This window comes from Hydra vulgaris, chromosome 06, assembly GCF_038396675.1.
Source record: "Hydra vulgaris chromosome 06, alternate assembly HydraT2T_AEP".
Lineage (NCBI taxonomy): Eukaryota > Metazoa > Cnidaria > Hydrozoa > Anthoathecata > Hydridae > Hydra > Hydra vulgaris.
The window spans coordinates 1,142,501-1,160,605 of NC_088925.1; the positions used below are offsets into that span (position 1 = coordinate 1,142,501).

An 18,105-nucleotide genomic window follows, 5' to 3' on the forward strand; every position below is an offset into this window, starting at 1 on the left:
TATTACATATACGTTATTGCAGGCTCAATTTATTGGTTCCACACAGTTTTTGTGGTATGATGGTTTGGTAGTGAGTCTTACCTAGATTAGGATATGTTTTTTCTAGATGCAATGCCACCATATTATATATGTATAGAAAGTTTAGAATTTTTGTTTTAAATAATGTTTATTATTATACAAATCAATGTTATAACTTTGTTATGAAGTCTTTTAAATAAATAAATTAAATTAGGGGTAAATTTAATTTGGGGGTAATTGGTATAAGGTTTAATTAAAGAATCAGATTATGAAGAACATAAAAGAAAGAGTTCTCCAGAATATAACCTTATAATGTGATCAAGAGGGAGCAAGAAGGATGAAGGAGGATGGAAAAAGGAGAAAAGATAAAAAGTATAGTTTTCATTATATAAAAATACATGAAATGTTATGTTTGCAATGATTAAATCAAGATTTAATTACTTGATTACATTTAATTACTTGATTACATTTAATTACTTGATTACATTTAATTACTTGATTAAGCTTTTAAATGTTAGTAAAATTCATTTTTAGCACACAAATTTCTAAAATTAAAAAATTTATATAAAGAAATTTCTTAGTTAAATTTTTATTTTTTTTTAGTTCCATTGTGCAATTAAATATAAAAAAGTTTTGCAGTATAGTAGTTTTAATTATGCAATACAGTAGATTTAATTATGCAAAAAAGTAGATTTAATGAAGTCATTATTAGTTTTGACAAAGCATTAGTTTTGATTATTTTTTAATTTATTGAATAATTTGTTTTAGTTAATTTGTTCATTTGTCTTAATTATGTCATTTTTATATTATTATTATTTCTAATGTTCTGATTAGTTGCACACATGTTATTAAATTTTTTTCAAACTAATTATGAATTAATTAGTTTGGGTCATCAACTTGTTTATTGCATACAGTTTTTTACAGGTCTAATTTATTGGTTCCACACAGTTTATTAAATTGTTTACCATTTAAATCAATCATTAGTTATACACAGGTCATCAAATTATTAGTGCACACAGTTATTTAGTATATTCTTGATAAAGTATAAGTTTACCATTTTTTTAGGAACTATAAAAAGTACTGGAATCCTCTTTGTGGAAGGGTTACAGACAGAATATGATTCAGAAACTGAAGATGAAATTTCTGATCCTGAGCCTCAAGCTAAAAAGCAACCAGTAGACCTCAAGAAAGATGATGTTGAAAATTACTATGTGCTAAAAGAAGAACTTGGAAGGTTTTTTATTTATTCATACTTTAGAGTATCAAATATAACCTACTAACTTGGGTGTTCACTCTAATATTTTCAAAACGTTTTTACAATGATTTTTTTTTTGACAATTGTTTTTCCATTTTTTTTTTAAATTTTAAAAAGCGTTGGTCAAATTGTTTTTAATTTTTGTGTTTTTAATTGTCAAAATTTGTCTCTTTGTGTAGCAAAATTTTTTTTTTTTTTTGAGTTTTCCTAATAAATTAATAAATTGTTTCAATTTTAAAGGTTTTTTATTGCAAAATAAAAATAAAAAAATTAAAATATTAAAAAAAAAACTTTTAAAGTTTTTATTTTTTATTACAAGCTAATTCATTTTATTTATTTTCTTATTTATTTTTATTTTCTTTAACTAAAAATACCCAAATAAAAATAACTTAATATGTAGTAATTTTTTTATTTTTTTTACTAGGGCTTTTTTAAAAGCGTTACTATATATATATATATATATATATATATATATATATATATATATATATATATATATATATATATATATATATATATATATATATATATATATATATATATGTATATATATATATATATGTATATATATATATATATAAATACGTGCTTTTTTTCTCCTAAAACACACCGGAACGGTATTCCGGCACCTTTTTTTTTTATATATATAATTTTTTTGCTTTATATAAACATTTTTTTCCTTGTATATAATGAAATTAGTTCATTTTTAAATATTAAACATTTTTTACAGATTTGAAAACATTACAGCACTGCGTTTCAAAATTTGCTTGAGAAGAACTTATTTGATTCATTTCCTTCTTTTCTTAATAGTGTTCGTTTTTACAACGTCAAATAGTTTGTTTTTCTAATTATTAATCTCACGACCATTGTTTTTAAGAAATTTTTTAAGAAGTTCTATTGTTTCTGTGCAATGCTTGTCCAAATAATAAGTGCCTTACGCTACTTAAAAAAGATTTTTAAAACACAAACTTTACGCTATTTGCAACAGTATATTGTTAATGAATTTCATGTTGTTAGCGTTTTAAATTCAAAGTTATTACCCAATTTATATATTTAAATAGTGATATAAAAATATCGATTAAACAAAATAACGCAAAACTAATTATGAAAAAAATTACCAGTTTCTTCTCAGTGGACTCCCCTGTTCAGAAAAAAATCAAGTTAAATGCAAAAGAAACAGAAGAAATTGAAATTACAACGTCAGTTTACCTTCTGCAGACAATTACACCAATTATAGCTGGCCAAGTTGCTGGACTTTAGAGCAAAACAGAGTTTTGTTCCAAAAACGAGTGGCTTTGTTTTTGATAAAAAAAGCTTGGTTGCACTACCTGCCAAAAAGTGAAAACACTTGGCGTAGAAGCTAAGATGGGAGTGAAAATATCTAAAGAATGGTTCATTTATGAAGTTTCTTATTATGGTGAAGATAGAAAGCGACAGTTAAGTTTGTTACATAAGAAAATATTTGATCACAAAGAATCTGCTGGACATCAAGCTGCATTAAAGCTTGGTAGAAGAAGCTAAAAAATAAACTCTGTCAAAAAAATATTTTAAAATATTTAAATTTTTGGATTTAGTGGAGCTTGAAAGTGTTACGGCTAAAATACTATTTGATGCTTTACTTAAATGTCTTTATTCTTATGGATAAAAGATGAATATTTGAAAAATTATTTAGTTTCTGTAGCATGTGATGGCGCTGCAGTGATATTAGGATGCAAAAGTGGCGTTTTCAAATTAATCACTGAAAAGTTTCCTTCTGTTATAGTTTGGCATTGTGCTAATGATATACTGGAATTATCAGTAGGCGATACTATTAGGGAGATCTCAAGTATTAGCAGGCTCAAATCATTTCTAGATAAGCTTTACGTCGTGTATCATGCTTCCCCAAAAAATAGCAGAAAGTTACATTCATGTACAGAATTACTTAATATTCAGCTGTTAAAAATTGGTCCAATTTTAAATACACATTGGGTGTCGTCTAGTTTCCGTTCACTTTTTGCAGTATGGGAAAAGTGATGGTTGATTCGACAAGGGACAAAAAAAAAAAGAATTACATCTACAGAGTTTTTAATGGATCTAGGATTAATGTGTGATGCTCACCTACAAGAGCCCAATATTAATCTATACAAAGCAAATCAAAAAATTAAAGCTCTTGTTCAAGTATTCAAAGAAAGAAGAAATAATGGTGGTCCCTATTACAAATTTGCTTTAGTTTCAGCACAGAATCTCTGTTTTCATGGAGTTTTACTTCACAATAAAAATTCCAAAAATGATTCAACTATTGATTCAAACGCCTTTCACATGAAACTAAAAGTGTCAATTCAGAAAAGGTTGCTTGCTGACAAAGATTTTGAATTAGATGTTGATTTTGGTCTAATATGCAAGCCATTTTCAATGGGCTCACATATTAGACCAAAATCATTGGCCTGGAAACATTAACACTCAGTTGATATTTGGAGAAACTGAAATCAAAAATCTGTCACTAAGACTACAGTTAAATGAAAGAGAAATGATTCGTGGATTCCGTGAATACATGGCAGAAAAAACATATCCTAAAAATTTATTTCATTTGGTACACGCTTTACATACTACCCCCACTTCCTCAAGTGAATGAGAACAAGGGTTTTCACTGATAAATCTGATTATCACACCAACAAGGGCTTCATTAATGGCAAAAACAGTTTCAACGTTGTTATTTATTAAATTAGTGGGACCACGGACCAGACGATCCTTCAACATGAACAATCTAACTGAAAAACACCTGGATAACTATTGGATGCAATTTCAATTTTCAAATACCCGGATAACTATTTGGATGCAATATCAATTTATTGTGACATAACTGTTGCAATAAATTTTTTAATAAATGTTGATGTTGCTAATGTTAATGTTGTGAAATTTATTTTAGTCTTATTCTCTTTTTGGTAACATTTCTATAAGTTTTAAATTAAAAAGTTTTAGAATTGAAAATTTCTCTCTGGCAACCTTAAAAAAATTTTGATATTCTGTTCAGTTACCCTACAATATGTATATATTCATACCTTCAAATGTTGTAAGCCCTAATCCTGAAATTTATAGACCATAAAATTCAGAACTAAATTCAATAGAAATTTTTTTTTTTATATTTTAGAGGAAAGTTTGGTGTGGTAAACAAATGTGTTGATAAATTTTCCAAAATTGAATATGCTGCAAAGTTTTTAAAGTATCGTCCAAGTGAGCGAAGCAATATACTTAATGAGATTGACATAATGAATTCTCTTAACCACAAGCGTTTGATTAACCTTGTAGCTGCATTCGAACAACCCAAGCAAATTGTTTTAGTTTTGGAATTAGTTACAGGTCAGTAAAATTTTTTAATACAAATACAAAAATAAAAAAAGGTTTTTTTAAAACAAGTTTTTAAATATAATTTTGTATGCAGGTGGAGAGTTGTTTGAAAAATTGACTGAAGAGGAGTATATATCAGAAAAGGATGTTACTTTTTATATGAAACAAGTTCTGCAAGGGGTTCAACACATGCATGAAAATAATATTCTTCATTTAGACCTAAAGGTTTTTAGTATTATAATTTATTTTCAAAATAAAAGTTGTTTTTTTTTTTTTTTTTTTTTTTTTTTTTAATTTTTTTTTATTGATTGTTGTTATAATTAACTTTATACATTTTAAAGCCTGAAAACATAATGCTCGTGAATCCAAGAAGCACGCAAATAAAACTTATTGATTTTGGTTTGGCAAGGCGTTATGAAAAAGGAGGAACTTTAAGGGTGTTGTTTGGTACTCCTGAGTTTATGGCTCCTGAGGTCATTAGCTATGATGAAGTTACTAAAGTCACAGATACATGGTCTATTGGTGTTATTACTTATGTTTTATTAAGTGGTTTATCACCATTTGCTGGGGATGATGATTCAGAAACATTAACTAATGTTACAAATGGTGATTGGGATTTTGATGATCCTGTTTTTGAAGACATCAGTGACGAAGCAAAAGATTTTATTTCAGACCTTTTAGTAAAAGATCCCAAGTAAGTTTTAGAGATTAAAATTCTTTTTAGAAAAGTTGACTTCAGTAAAAGCTTAGGTTTGGGTTTTTGTAAAAGTGCAAGTACAAAGTTGCTGTAAATATATTCATATACATATATATATATATATATATATATATATATATATATATATATATATATATATATATATATATATATATATATATATATATATATATATATATTTATATATATATATATATTTATATATATATATATATATTTATATATATATATATTTATATATATATATATATATATATATATATATATATATAATAATAATAATAATTACAATAATAATAATCATAATTATAATAATAATAATAAAATATCATAAATAAAATAATAAATAATAAATAAACAAGAAAAATTTTTTTTAAATAAATACTAGTTGTATTTATAAATTTATAAGTTATAAGTAATAAGTAATAAATACTTTATATATTTATTTATATATATATATATATATATTTAATTATACATATTTATCTTAAGTTTTCATTTATGGATATTTATTTAAATTGTATTGGTATATGTAATAAATTTTTAGGAAACGAGCTACTGTTAAAGATTGCCTTGACCACCCATGGTTTATGGTAAATTTTTATAATTTAATTAAAGGTTTTTAAAATAGTGGAAAAAGTGGAGCTAATATTTCCAAGATTGTTAGCTTAAGTTGAAAAAGAACCCTTTTTTTTAATCTATCGATACACTCTCAACCCCTAACTTCAAAAAAAAAGCCTCCTTTTTTTTTTTTTCGTCTCCTTTTTTTTTTTCGTCTCCTTTTTTTTTCCTTGCCTTGTCTCAGCAAAAAAAATCTGTGCAAAAAAATAAGTTGTTTGTTTGGGCATAACATTTTGTTTTCTTTGTTAGTGAGTTTATTTCATTTTTAATAAGACATTAAGATTTATGCTCCTCTGCTTTATAAAATCTTCAATTAACATTTTAATATCTTTTTATTTTTATTTAATGTGTAATGTTTTATCAGTAAGTCAAGAGGATAATAAAATTTTTTTGTTTTTTTTATAATTAATAGTTTAAAAAGTTTAAGAAAAAGATTCGAACTGATCGTTTAAAAGCATTTACAGCAAGACGCAAATGGAAGGTATCAAAAATTTATTTTTGTAATTTTTTTAATTAGTCTAACAAAAATATACTTGATAATTTGTCAGTTTATTGCGCTCATTAAAGTTTTAAATGTTTTTCATTAAAGTTTTAAATGTTTTTCATTAAAGTTTTTTATGATCTTTTGTTGTTTTTATTCAGTTTTTATATTTTATTTTTATACACCGTGCATTTTTTACATCTTTTCATACATCATGCATTCTTCACACCTTTTTATACACATTGCAATTGTTAATTAAAAAATGCGCTATGACAATATTTTTTAATTAAAGTTATTTTATAAAATTTAAACATTAAGGTTTATTTTAAGAAAACTATCACTGCTGTTCGGAGTTCAAATTTTTTAACACGGTTACTAACTGGAATCAAGACAGATGATAAAAAGGCAACTACAAATACTGGACCTGCATGGACTAAAGCTGAAAATTTAGAAGATGATAGCATTATAGGTAAATCATTCGAGGAAAAACTCAATTAAGGCTAATGGTGGTGATTAGATCTTTTATAATTAAAAATCTTTGTTAACACTCTTTAAGTTATCTGTAGTTAGATTGTAACTATTTTTTCTGTAGGTTTATATTACTTATTTATATGGTATATATATGTTTGTATTATATATATATATATATATATATATATATATATATATATATATATATATATATATATATATATATATATATATATATATATAATTTTAAATTATATATGTAGTTTAAGTATTTATATATAATATTTAGCTCCTATATTTACTGAGAAGTTAACTGATCTAAAAGTTAAGCGTGGAGATATTGGAATCCTTCAGGCTTCATTTATGAATGGTAGTACAACTCCAACGGTCTGCTGGAAAAAAGAGGGAAGAGTTGTTTTAGATAGTAAACGTATACACAGCTCAGTTTCAGACAATACTATCATGTTTAAAATTATTAACTGTCAAATGAATGATACCGGCAGGTATACTCTGCGACTGGAAAATCAAAATGGCGCTACAGAATGCTCAGCTCAGTTAATTGTAAGAGGTAAATTGTTTAACTTTTGTTTTTAAATACAATTAAATGTTACAATTTACAAAACAATTTTTTAAAATTCTATTTACAGCAATTTTAGTATATAAATCAACTAAGTATATCGTATTATTTATATATAATCAATTCAGTATATCATCCTTATTTGTAGTAGTAGTAGTAATAGTAGTAGTAGTTGTTTTTGTTGTTGTTCTTGTTGCTGTTGCTGTTGCTGTTGTTGTGTAGTAGTAGTAATAGTAGTAGTAATAGTAGTAGTAGTAGTAGTATTAGTATTAGTAGTAGTAGTAGTAGTAGTAGTAGTAGTAGTAGTAGTAGTAGTAGTAGTAGTAGTAGTAGTAGTAGTAGTAGTAGTAGTAGTAGTAGTAGTAGTAGTAGTAGTAGTAGTAGTAGTAGTAGTAGTAGTAGTAGTAGTAGTAGTAGTAGTAGTAGTAGTAGAAGTAGTAGTAGTAGTAGTAGTAGAAGTAGTAGTAGTAGTAGTAGTAGTAGTAGTAGTAGTAGTAGTAGTAGTAGTAGTAGTAGTAGTAGTAGTAGTAGTAGTAGTAGTAATAGTAGTAGAAGTAGTTGTTGTTGTTGTTGTTGTTGTTGTTGTTGTTGTAGAAGTAGTTGTAGGTGCAGCACATTTAAACTATAGTTTAAGAATTGCAGAGTGTGTTTGCATTAGATGCAAACACACTTTGCAATCACTGTGGAAGTTTTACTGGTTGATTAATTCAAGAGATATCTTAAATGATTTGTGTATGTGTTAATTTATGGCTAAAACACACTCATTAATTACATAAGTATGAACTCCATCTTTCTGATTGATTTGTTTAGTTTAATTAATAGATTTAGTTGAAGTAGAATGATTAATGATAAATGAATGAATGACTTTATTAAAAAGATAAAAGAAATATAATGGTGAGTAGCAAAAAAGTTTTATGAGAACAATATTTGAGATGTTATTTGCAGAGTTTTTTATTTGGTTGTGGGTCATTTAGAGTTTTCTGTACATTGAACTAAACTTCTAGTTCTATGTCAAGATGTCAATTTTGACATTTTATTTTTTTATTTCTGTTTAAATGCATGCATATAAACCCATTGGGTTTTTTTTTATTGGTTTGCTATAACTATTCAAATGTTTAAGTACATAACTTGAATTCAGAATCAAAAATACTTTTGTATTTATCTTAAAATCTTGAGTAGCATTTATTATTGATTTATTAGCCAACATTGGTTTATTAGTAAACAAATGCAGTTTACATTGCAACTCGTTGATTGGTTTATTGAATCATCGCACAGTTTACACTTTGTATAGGTTCATACATGGTCATTAATTTTTTTTAAGCCTATTGCACTCCATATTAGAACTGAAAATGTATTAATAACTTTATCAACATAGTTTTGTAATTAGTTTTATCAAAAGTATATTCCAATAATGAATTTACTTTCAGACAAACCTTCGCCACCTGATGTGCCTATAGTACCTCAAACTCTGCCTACATCTGCTCTTGTTCAATGGCAACCTCCTTTTGATGGCAACTCTCCCATATTAAGTTACAATTTACAGTATCGTAAACTTGGTGACAAGGAATGGTCTACATTTGCAGATGAAATTAAAGAAGTTGTTGCAGTTATTGAAGATTTAGAGCCAAATAGTTTGTATAAATTTAGGGTGGGTGCAGCCAATGAAATTGGAAGAAGTGAAATGAGTGAATCAACAGATTTAATTCAAACTCCTTTAGAGAGTAAGCTTATTTTAAAGTTTTTTTTAATATTTTTTGAATTTTTCTTGAAATAATTTTGCAGATGTTTTTAAAGATTCTTTGATAATTTTTCTTGAAATAATTTAACAGATTCTTTCATAATTTTTCTTTTATAATTTTAAAGATTATGTGATAATTTTTCTTTTATAATTTTTTAGATTCTTTTCTAATTTAACAGATGCATTATTTGTAACATTTTACAACTTTGTTAATTAAATTTTATACTTTATTTCTTTAAAATTCTTTAAAATGAATTTAAAATTAAAATTAAAAAAAAATAAGTTTATAAAAAAAAAAATCTATAAACTCAAGGTGGGTGTATGAGTGTCTAGGTGTATCTGTATGAGTGTGTGGGTTTACTGATTTAGTTTATGTCTTAGATGATGTGTGGTTTATTAAAATTCAATCTTTTATGCTTTTCAATGTTACTAAGCTAATTGCAGTTATAGTTATATTCATTAGTTAACTCTTGCGTTTAATAATTTATTAGAAACCAGTAATGTGCGTACTAGTATTAATGCACCAGGTGCACGAAGAATGTCAAGATCATCCTCTATCAAAGTTGCGCCAGAATTCAAACGTTTGTTAAGCAAATCCGAAGTGGCTTTAAAAGAAGAAAATCCAGAGCAGTATTATAATTTCAAAGATGAAATAGGAAGGCATGTCTCTTGGATCTTTCAGTTTTTTGTTGTTGTTGTTGTTGTTTGTAATGATTATTTTTAATTTGATTTAAAATATTTAGAGGCAAGTTTGCTGTTGTAAAAGTTTGTGCAAGTAAGGCAACTGGTGACACCTATGCTGCAAAACTTGTTAAGTATGATGAGGATACCATGGAGGTTACCAAAAAGGAATACGAAATATGGAGGTCTCTAAATCACCCTAAATTAGTTCTTTTACGTGACGCTTACATTGTGAGAAAGTACCTGATTTTAATATGCGACTTAGTGAATGGGAAACATGTTTTGGATTACTTAATTGACCTTAAAGCAGTTAATGAAAATATTATTGCAAACTGTATAATTGAACTGTTAGAGGCTTTACAGTATCTTCACAGTCAAGATGTGTGTCATTTGGATATAAAGGTCTTTTTTTATTCAACTTTTCATGTGTATTTAATATCTAATTGGTTTAATGTTTTCAAAGTGTTTAACTTACTTTATATTTAGCCTGGAAATATGATGATGGTTGGTTCTAAACTAAAGCTTATTGACTACGGTGTCTCACGTAAAATTGCATCTAAAGAAGGAGAAGTTGGTGAAATGGTTGGAACTGCAGAGTTTATGGGTAAAACGGTTTTTCATTATGTTATGGGTAAATTTGGTAGAAAGAAAATTTTCGTAAATTTTGTAGGAAAAAATTTTTTGTAAATTTTAGAAATTTTTAATTCTTATAGCGAAACTTTGTATAACTTTTTTTTTCTAACTTTTTTTTCTTCTAATATTTTTTAAGTTTAATGAGTTATAAAATTAAAAACTTAGTTACCTATATTTCTTTGTTATTTATATTTTTCTGTTACTTATATTTCTGAATTATTTTAAGCTCCTGAGACTATTAACTTTGAACCGGTAAACAATCGCACTGATATATGGAGTGTTGGTGTGGTTACATATGCTCTGTAAGTACACTGCAATGTATAATTATTTGAAAAAGTAATTTTTGGTGTTGTGTATATATTTAGTCTACATACTAATATACATATACATTTGTGTATATTTAGTATACATACTAACATACATAATATTAAACTTTGTAAATAATAAAAAAATCTCTATTTTATGTCAAGATTTATGATTTTTGTTAAAAGTTACTTAAGGGGTACCTTTCATACATGGGGTAACTGATACATTTGGGATAACTTTCACATATTATAAATATTACATACCTCTTATTTTAGGCTAAGCGGCGTGTCTCCATTTGCCACCGATGACGAAGATGAAACTAAAGACGCGATTATTGCGCTTGATTTCAGGTTCGAACCTAGGGAGTTTTCTACAATCACTGAAGAAGCTAAAACATTTATAAAGCGAATTTTGATAAGAGCTCCTGAAAAACGTCCATCGGCCCAACAATGTCTACAAGATCCTTGGTTCAGTAAAAATTTAGAAGAAGCCAGGTTAAAATCTTCAGTTCCTATTGAACGTTTAATTGATCTTTCTGATATGTTAAATGAACAAGATTTTATGGAAAACGTACATGCTTCATTGGTTTTACGGACTTTTTTACAATCGCCTTACGACTCCCCAGAGACAAGTTCAGAAGAAGAGAGTGGTTCAGATGGCCAAACTTAATTTTGCATTATATAAAAAGTTGTAAAATATTAAATATAAGATATTGTATTTAAAAGGTTTTTATATATTTAAATTTTTTTTTTTTTTTTTAATTTGCCATTGTGTATATTTTTTGATTTTTTAGTTTTGTATATTTCATAGGCTTTATTTTTGTAAACTAGGTTATCAATTAAATCTTATATTTACTGATGTAAACTTGTAAAAAAAATTATACATTTTATTTTTTTTAACGCTCCTAAGACACTTGATCCTTCTAATAACGCTCCTACGACACTTGATCCTTCTAAAAACGCTCCTACGACACTTGATCCTTCGTCAAAATTGATTATTTAAAGAAAATTATTTTGATGCTGTATCCTTATTCTAAAAGTTCTTATTTAAAAAAAAAAAAAAAATCAAACAAATAAATTTTTAACTGTGCTAATTAACAAAACATGTGTAGCATTTATAAACGCTTATGAACCCCTCACAAAAATGCTCATGAACCCCTTACATAAATGTTCATAAACGCCTCACATAAACGCTTATGAACTTCTTATAAAAATGCTCATGAACCCCTCGCATAAATGCTCATAAGCCCCTAAAATAAATGCTCATGAAGCCCTCCATTAACACTAAGGGTAGATTAGGGTAACATGAGCACCTTGGTAATATGAGCATACTAAAAGAATTCTAAGATGTAACAGTGAGTTTAAAGCTGCTTTGTATTTTTTTATTCGAATATTTGGTGATAACAGGAATCAGTATAATTAACGTAAATTTATATGCAGTGATTAGCGGCTTTCATCTAATTAAAACACTATTAAATTTTTTGCGTTGCTTAGATATCATTATGCACGAATAAAACTGTGGCGCGAAAGTTTGATGCTAAAATAATGAAATTTAATTTTTTGTAAAGAAAAAAAATGTTAGCTAAAATTCGCCCCATTTTTATTTGAAAAACAATGCATAGAAACATTTAACTATGACTTTGTTAGAAGATACCATTTTTGAGTAATATGAGAATGCTCAAATTACCGAGTGTTTTTCATTGAGATTACCTAGTTAAAAAAATGGCGGTTTAAGTTGCTTTTTGAATAAAAAAGTAAAAATAGTAAAAAAATTTAATATTTTAACAATAACTTTCTGCATTTTAAATTCAAAAAATTTGTAATTTTATCGTTTAAATGTTAATAAAATTGAAAAAATAACGAACAAATTTTTTTTTTTTTTTGGCATAAAACAAGGTAGTATTGTTTCAATAAAAAGTGGCTTAAAATTTAATCTTAATGAAAAGTTTTGTTTATAAGGAATCATTATATCCCACAAATTAATTCTAATTGTCAGATTATTTTTTTATTTAATAAATGTTATTTTTTCGAGCTAATTTAAAGTGCTCATATAAATAAGTGGTCTGGGTAATATGAACAGTTTTGCTACTTTTTTAAAACCTCTGTATTTATAAAAAAAAAATTTTTTGGTGCCCAGATATCTAAGTGGATCGTGAGTAGTGATCCATAAAAACTGTTTATTCGCAAAATATTTTTGATCCAGCATAATTATTTTTGAAAATCTTCTAATATTATTACAAAAAAATTTTAATTTATTTAAAATTCTTTTCTATATTCAATTACCTAAAAACAAATTTCAGCAGAGACGAAAGACATCAGTCGAAGGACGGTAACAAAACACATCAGTTAAAGGACGATAATTAAAAAATCATAAAAATCAGTAAAAAACGCGATGAGTGAACTTATTTTAGAAGTAGTATGAGATAAAAGCCTTGGTGAGATCATAGCATGATCTAAACCATCTAAAAAAATTACATGGAAAAAGTGGGCGCATGTTAGGATTAGAGAAAAAGCTCAATTCATAGTGCGAAAATAAGTAATTTGAGTTTTATATAACTATCTAAGAGATAAAGAGATAAATAAAAATTTCGAATCTAGAGCCAGTAATGTAAGTAATACTAAAGATATTTAGTGTGATGAACATTTGCTAATCTAAAAAGTGTAGCGAACAAGATATCAATAACAAAAATATTGGCAGAGTGATGAAGAGAAAGGGTTCTGTCAATATGATCACAAGCAACATCAAAAAAAGCGTAGTCTTGGAAAGAAGGAGAACATTTAAGAACAAAAAGAAAACTTATAGAGATGATAAATGAATAACGCCCTAAGTAATAAACAAAAATATAACAAAAGTTTCCAAAAGATTATATTTGCAGACGACACGAGCTTATTCTTATCTAGCAATAATATTACATTACTATTTTATAATATTTTACTTATATAGATCTTTATTTAAATTCAATAGTCTAAAAATTTAAAAAATACAGAAATTTTAGATACATATATTTATACATACATACATACATACATACATACATACATACATACATACATACATACATACATACATACATACATACATACATACATACATACATACATACATACATACATACATACATACATACATACATACATACATACATACATACATACATACATACATACATACATACATACATACATACATACATACATACATACATACATACATACATACATACATACATACATACATACATACATACATACATACATACATACATACATACATACATACATACATACATGTATACATACATACATACATACATACATACATACATACATACATACATACATACATACATACATACATACATACATACATACAGTGGCGGCGTTAGAGTAGGGCCTGGTAGTGCTAAAACCGGCACTGCATACATACATATACACAAATGTTATGGTAGTTAAGTTTGTAGTTGCTTTGATTAACTAGTGTACAAGTTATGCTTCCCATCTTTTATTAGACGCATTGTTCGTAGGGTAAAACTATTTTTGTATGCCGTATCTTGAACCTGAAGTTAATATTTTGTCTTGCTGTTATTTTAGAACTATTTTTTGTCTTTATGTGTTGCGGATAATTTGGATTTCGTTGAATTCGTTTTAGGATTTTTATACCTATATTGTCAATCTATGTATCAGTATTTTCGATGTTATACTTTGTTCTCGCGATTTCTGGACTAATACATACACTCAAACCTCTTTTTGTGCGGTAGATAGGGGCCCCATAAAAAAAAACGCATAAAAAAAAAAAATGACGTATGTACATACATATTACACATTTTAATCGTTGAGATTAAAATTATTGCGCGTTCAAAAATTAAATTATATGAGATCGCACAAAAAAAATCACATAAAACAAAACGCACAAATAAAGTCACATAAAAAAGGACCGCATAAAAAGAGGTTTGAGTGTATAGATTTTAGCGTTTTTTAGATATATTTAGATGTATTTTGTGGTTTATTTTGATACTGGTTTGATACAGTAACGGCGCACTATAGATCAGTTGAGAAAGTCATAAATATTCATAAATAAAGAACTAGCCAGAGTTTCTGATTGGTTTAAGACAAATAAATTTGCTGTTAATATTAATAAAACAAAATGGATTTTTTTTCCATCCTAATCACAAAAAACATTTTATACCACATGACATTCACCTCTTTTTATTGATAATAGAATTTTATAAAAAAGTCACTGCTACCAACTTTCTAGGCATTTACATAGGTGAATTTATTGATTTATTCTGAATTATTACATAATTACATAATAAATTTGAGTTCTAAAATATCAAAAGTATAGGACTTTTATGTAAAGAAAGGAGTTTTTTTTATATAAGCACACTTTACTTAAACTATATTTTTCATTCATTGTCACATAAAGTATGCGAACATTGCGTGTGTTAGTACTAATAAAAATAAACTCGAACCTCTTTGCTGTCAACAGAAACATATTACACGCCATTAATTTCAAGGATCAATTTATACATGCCAAGCTTCATTTAATGGAAATGAAAGTTTTTAATTAATATATATGAGCCTAATATTTTTAATGTTAATTGCTTTAAGTTTAAAGGTAAAAACAACCTATGCACTGTATCTTTTCATAATTTGCAAACAAACAAACAAACAAAAAAAACTAAATACAATTTTCGAAATGAACGACATTCGTCAATCAGCTTATCAAACTTATTTTGGAAAATGTTTTATTTTGGGGAGCTTTCTTTGGAATAAAATAGTTTTGAAAAACTTTGGTTTTTGTTAAGAGTTTTGCTTGTTTTCAAACAAAAACTTTATAAAAGTCTTTGTTTGAAAACAAGGTAAACTCTCTTAAAAAAATTTTATAAAAGCCTTTTAAAAGTCTTTATAAAATTTTTTTATTAGATGATATATTATTTTCTTTTCGCTTTTTTTAAAATTTAACAAATAATTAACTGTTATTTAACACTTATAAAACTAATTTACATCTTTATATTTAATATAATATGGTATAATAGAAAGATGTAGTAGTTTGAAAACTATGAGTAAAATTAATAGTAATTAATTTCATTTTGACGGCATATGCATTGTGTAGTTATTATAGGTAACTAAATAAAGTTATAAATTACAAATTTTATAGCTCTAGATATTTATTTATGCGAGTTTTGAATAAGTCCAAGCTTTCACTTTGATGATAAAATCTGGTCGTTTGTTCCACATTGATGAGACTCTATTGGTTAAGAATTGATGACGAATATTGCAGTTTTTAACAATTACTCCTCTGATTTCGAAGCTATGGCCCCTTGTGTTGGGCTGATACGAGGCAAAAATATTACAATCTAGTTCTACAATATTTATTTTTTTAAATAGTTTTTACATTTGAATTAAATTGCTTCTTACATTTTTCCAGCGTGCTTAACCCAAGTATTTAAATTTTTGTTTTATAATTTTGTTTTCAAATCGAGGGTATCCATTTAGCGGCATAACGTTGAACTTTTTTTTCAAGTGCAATAATATTACTTTAAAAGTATGGGCACCATGCTTGTATTGCAAATTTAAGATAGGGCCTTGTAAATGTTACGTATAGTATTTAAACATTTTTTTGTTGATGTGATGAAATATTTTTTCAACATTCCAAACATTAAATAAGCTTTTGATGTACAATTTGTGACTTTTTCATTTGAGATTTGAGGACATTTTACAAGAAAAAGCAATCAGTTATAAAATATAAAACACAGAAATATAATAAAAGTTTACAACTTCAATATTACGAAATAGAAGAACGCAGGAACTCGAAGAAGACCGGAAAGTCTTGTCGTTGAGAACTACATAAAAGCCTAAGTGTTAAAAAATTTTTATAATAAAATATTCACGAAATAAATAAATATATTTATAAGGAGTAAAAAATATTAAGAAGTACTTTTTGTTCTTCCTTATAAGAAGGAAAAATAACTCAAGCTTTCCAGCTGTTATACTTGAATGTTAAAATATAATTTAGAGTTCAAAAACAAACAAAAGTTAAAAAAGTGCTAATATATATATATATATATATATATATATATATATATATATATATATATATATATATATATATATATATATATATATATATATATATATATATATATACATATATATATATATATATATATATATATATATATATATATATATATATATATATATATATATATATATATATATATATATGAAATATAAAATGCCTTTCGAAAAAAGTAATTTACAAGTGCATTGTTTCCTCACAAACTAACCCTGATAAACAATATATTGGCTTAACCGAGGGGAATGGAAAAAACATTATGCCAACCACAAACAATCGTTTAAACACAAAAAATATTCAAAAGAGACTATGCTGTCAAAATACATTTGGGATTTGACAGAAAAAAATAAAAATTTTAATTTACAATGGTCTATTCTAAAATCTGCCTTTGCCTATAATAACATTTCCAAAAAAATGTATGCTATGTTTGCAAATAAAATTTGAAATAATTACTCATTTAAATCAGGAATTTTCCTGATTTAAATGAGTAATTATTTCAAATTTTTTTATTTTTATTTTTATTTTTTTATTATTAAATAAAAAATCTGAATTAATTTCTAAATTTAGGCACGAAAATAAATACCTCTTAAAAAATTATAAAAACAAATGACCAAATTAAACTACCCCCATTTCAAAGAAATTTATTTAACAATTACTTTCTGTAACTTTCCGTTAACCTAAAAAATATAGTAATTAAAAATTTTTTTATAATAATTTATAACTTCCTGTAAAATATTTTTTTCTATAAGTTGAATTTTTTTTTGATTTAGTAACTCTTCCTGATGATCCAGCAATGGTGAAACTTAAAGTTGAAGAAAAAAGTTAGATAAGTGTTTTTTAATAATTTATTATTGCTCTGTTCTTTAAGAACATTGAGCACTCTATTTGTAAAATACACTAACATAATTTACTTATGCATATCGTCCCCTCAGTATTATCTTGTTCTATCTACAAATTTTTTTTTTTTGCAAAAACCAATTTTTATTGTTTAAAAAAGTATAATGTATTATTTCCACTTATCAATAAATTATTACCTTCTCTGCTTCGTCAAGATTTATTCAATTTGACTTTTTTCTAATTACAATTTTACGTATTTTGTTAGTTTTATCTTATTCTATTTCACTTTTTTAAAACATTTTAGTATTATAATGTTCTAATGGCCAAATCTGCAAATCAAATGTTGTAGCGCAAGTCACGTGACTTT

The 18,105-nt window shown here is 25.9% G+C and overlaps 1 protein-coding gene across 4 annotated transcripts in view; it reads left to right on the forward strand.

Moving 5' to 3' along the window:
• LOC100212532 (titin) overlaps positions 1-11,565 on the forward strand; it is a 156,822-nt gene extending 145,257 nt beyond the window's left edge. For all 4 annotated transcript variants that reach the window (XM_065798922.1, XM_065798920.1, XM_065798919.1 and 1 more), the window contains 14 exons: positions 1,084-1,252; positions 4,401-4,609; positions 4,692-4,822; positions 4,939-5,291; positions 5,863-5,908; positions 6,349-6,417; positions 6,748-6,886; positions 7,178-7,456; positions 8,893-9,186; positions 9,695-9,863; positions 9,947-10,286; positions 10,371-10,488; positions 10,744-10,819; positions 11,099-11,565. In XM_065798922.1, the coding sequence (XP_065654994.1) occupies positions 1,084-1,252; positions 4,401-4,609; positions 4,692-4,822; positions 4,939-5,291; positions 5,863-5,908; positions 6,349-6,417; positions 6,748-6,886; positions 7,178-7,456; positions 8,893-9,186; positions 9,695-9,863; positions 9,947-10,286; positions 10,371-10,488; positions 10,744-10,819; positions 11,099-11,492 (2,786 nt within the window). In that variant the 3' untranslated portion in view covers positions 11,493-11,565. The remainder of the gene's footprint in view (positions 1-1,083; positions 1,253-4,400; positions 4,610-4,691; positions 4,823-4,938; positions 5,292-5,862; positions 5,909-6,348; positions 6,418-6,747; positions 6,887-7,177; positions 7,457-8,892; positions 9,187-9,694; positions 9,864-9,946; positions 10,287-10,370; positions 10,489-10,743; positions 10,820-11,098) is intronic.
• The last annotated feature ends 6,540 nt before the right edge of the window (positions 11,566-18,105 follow it).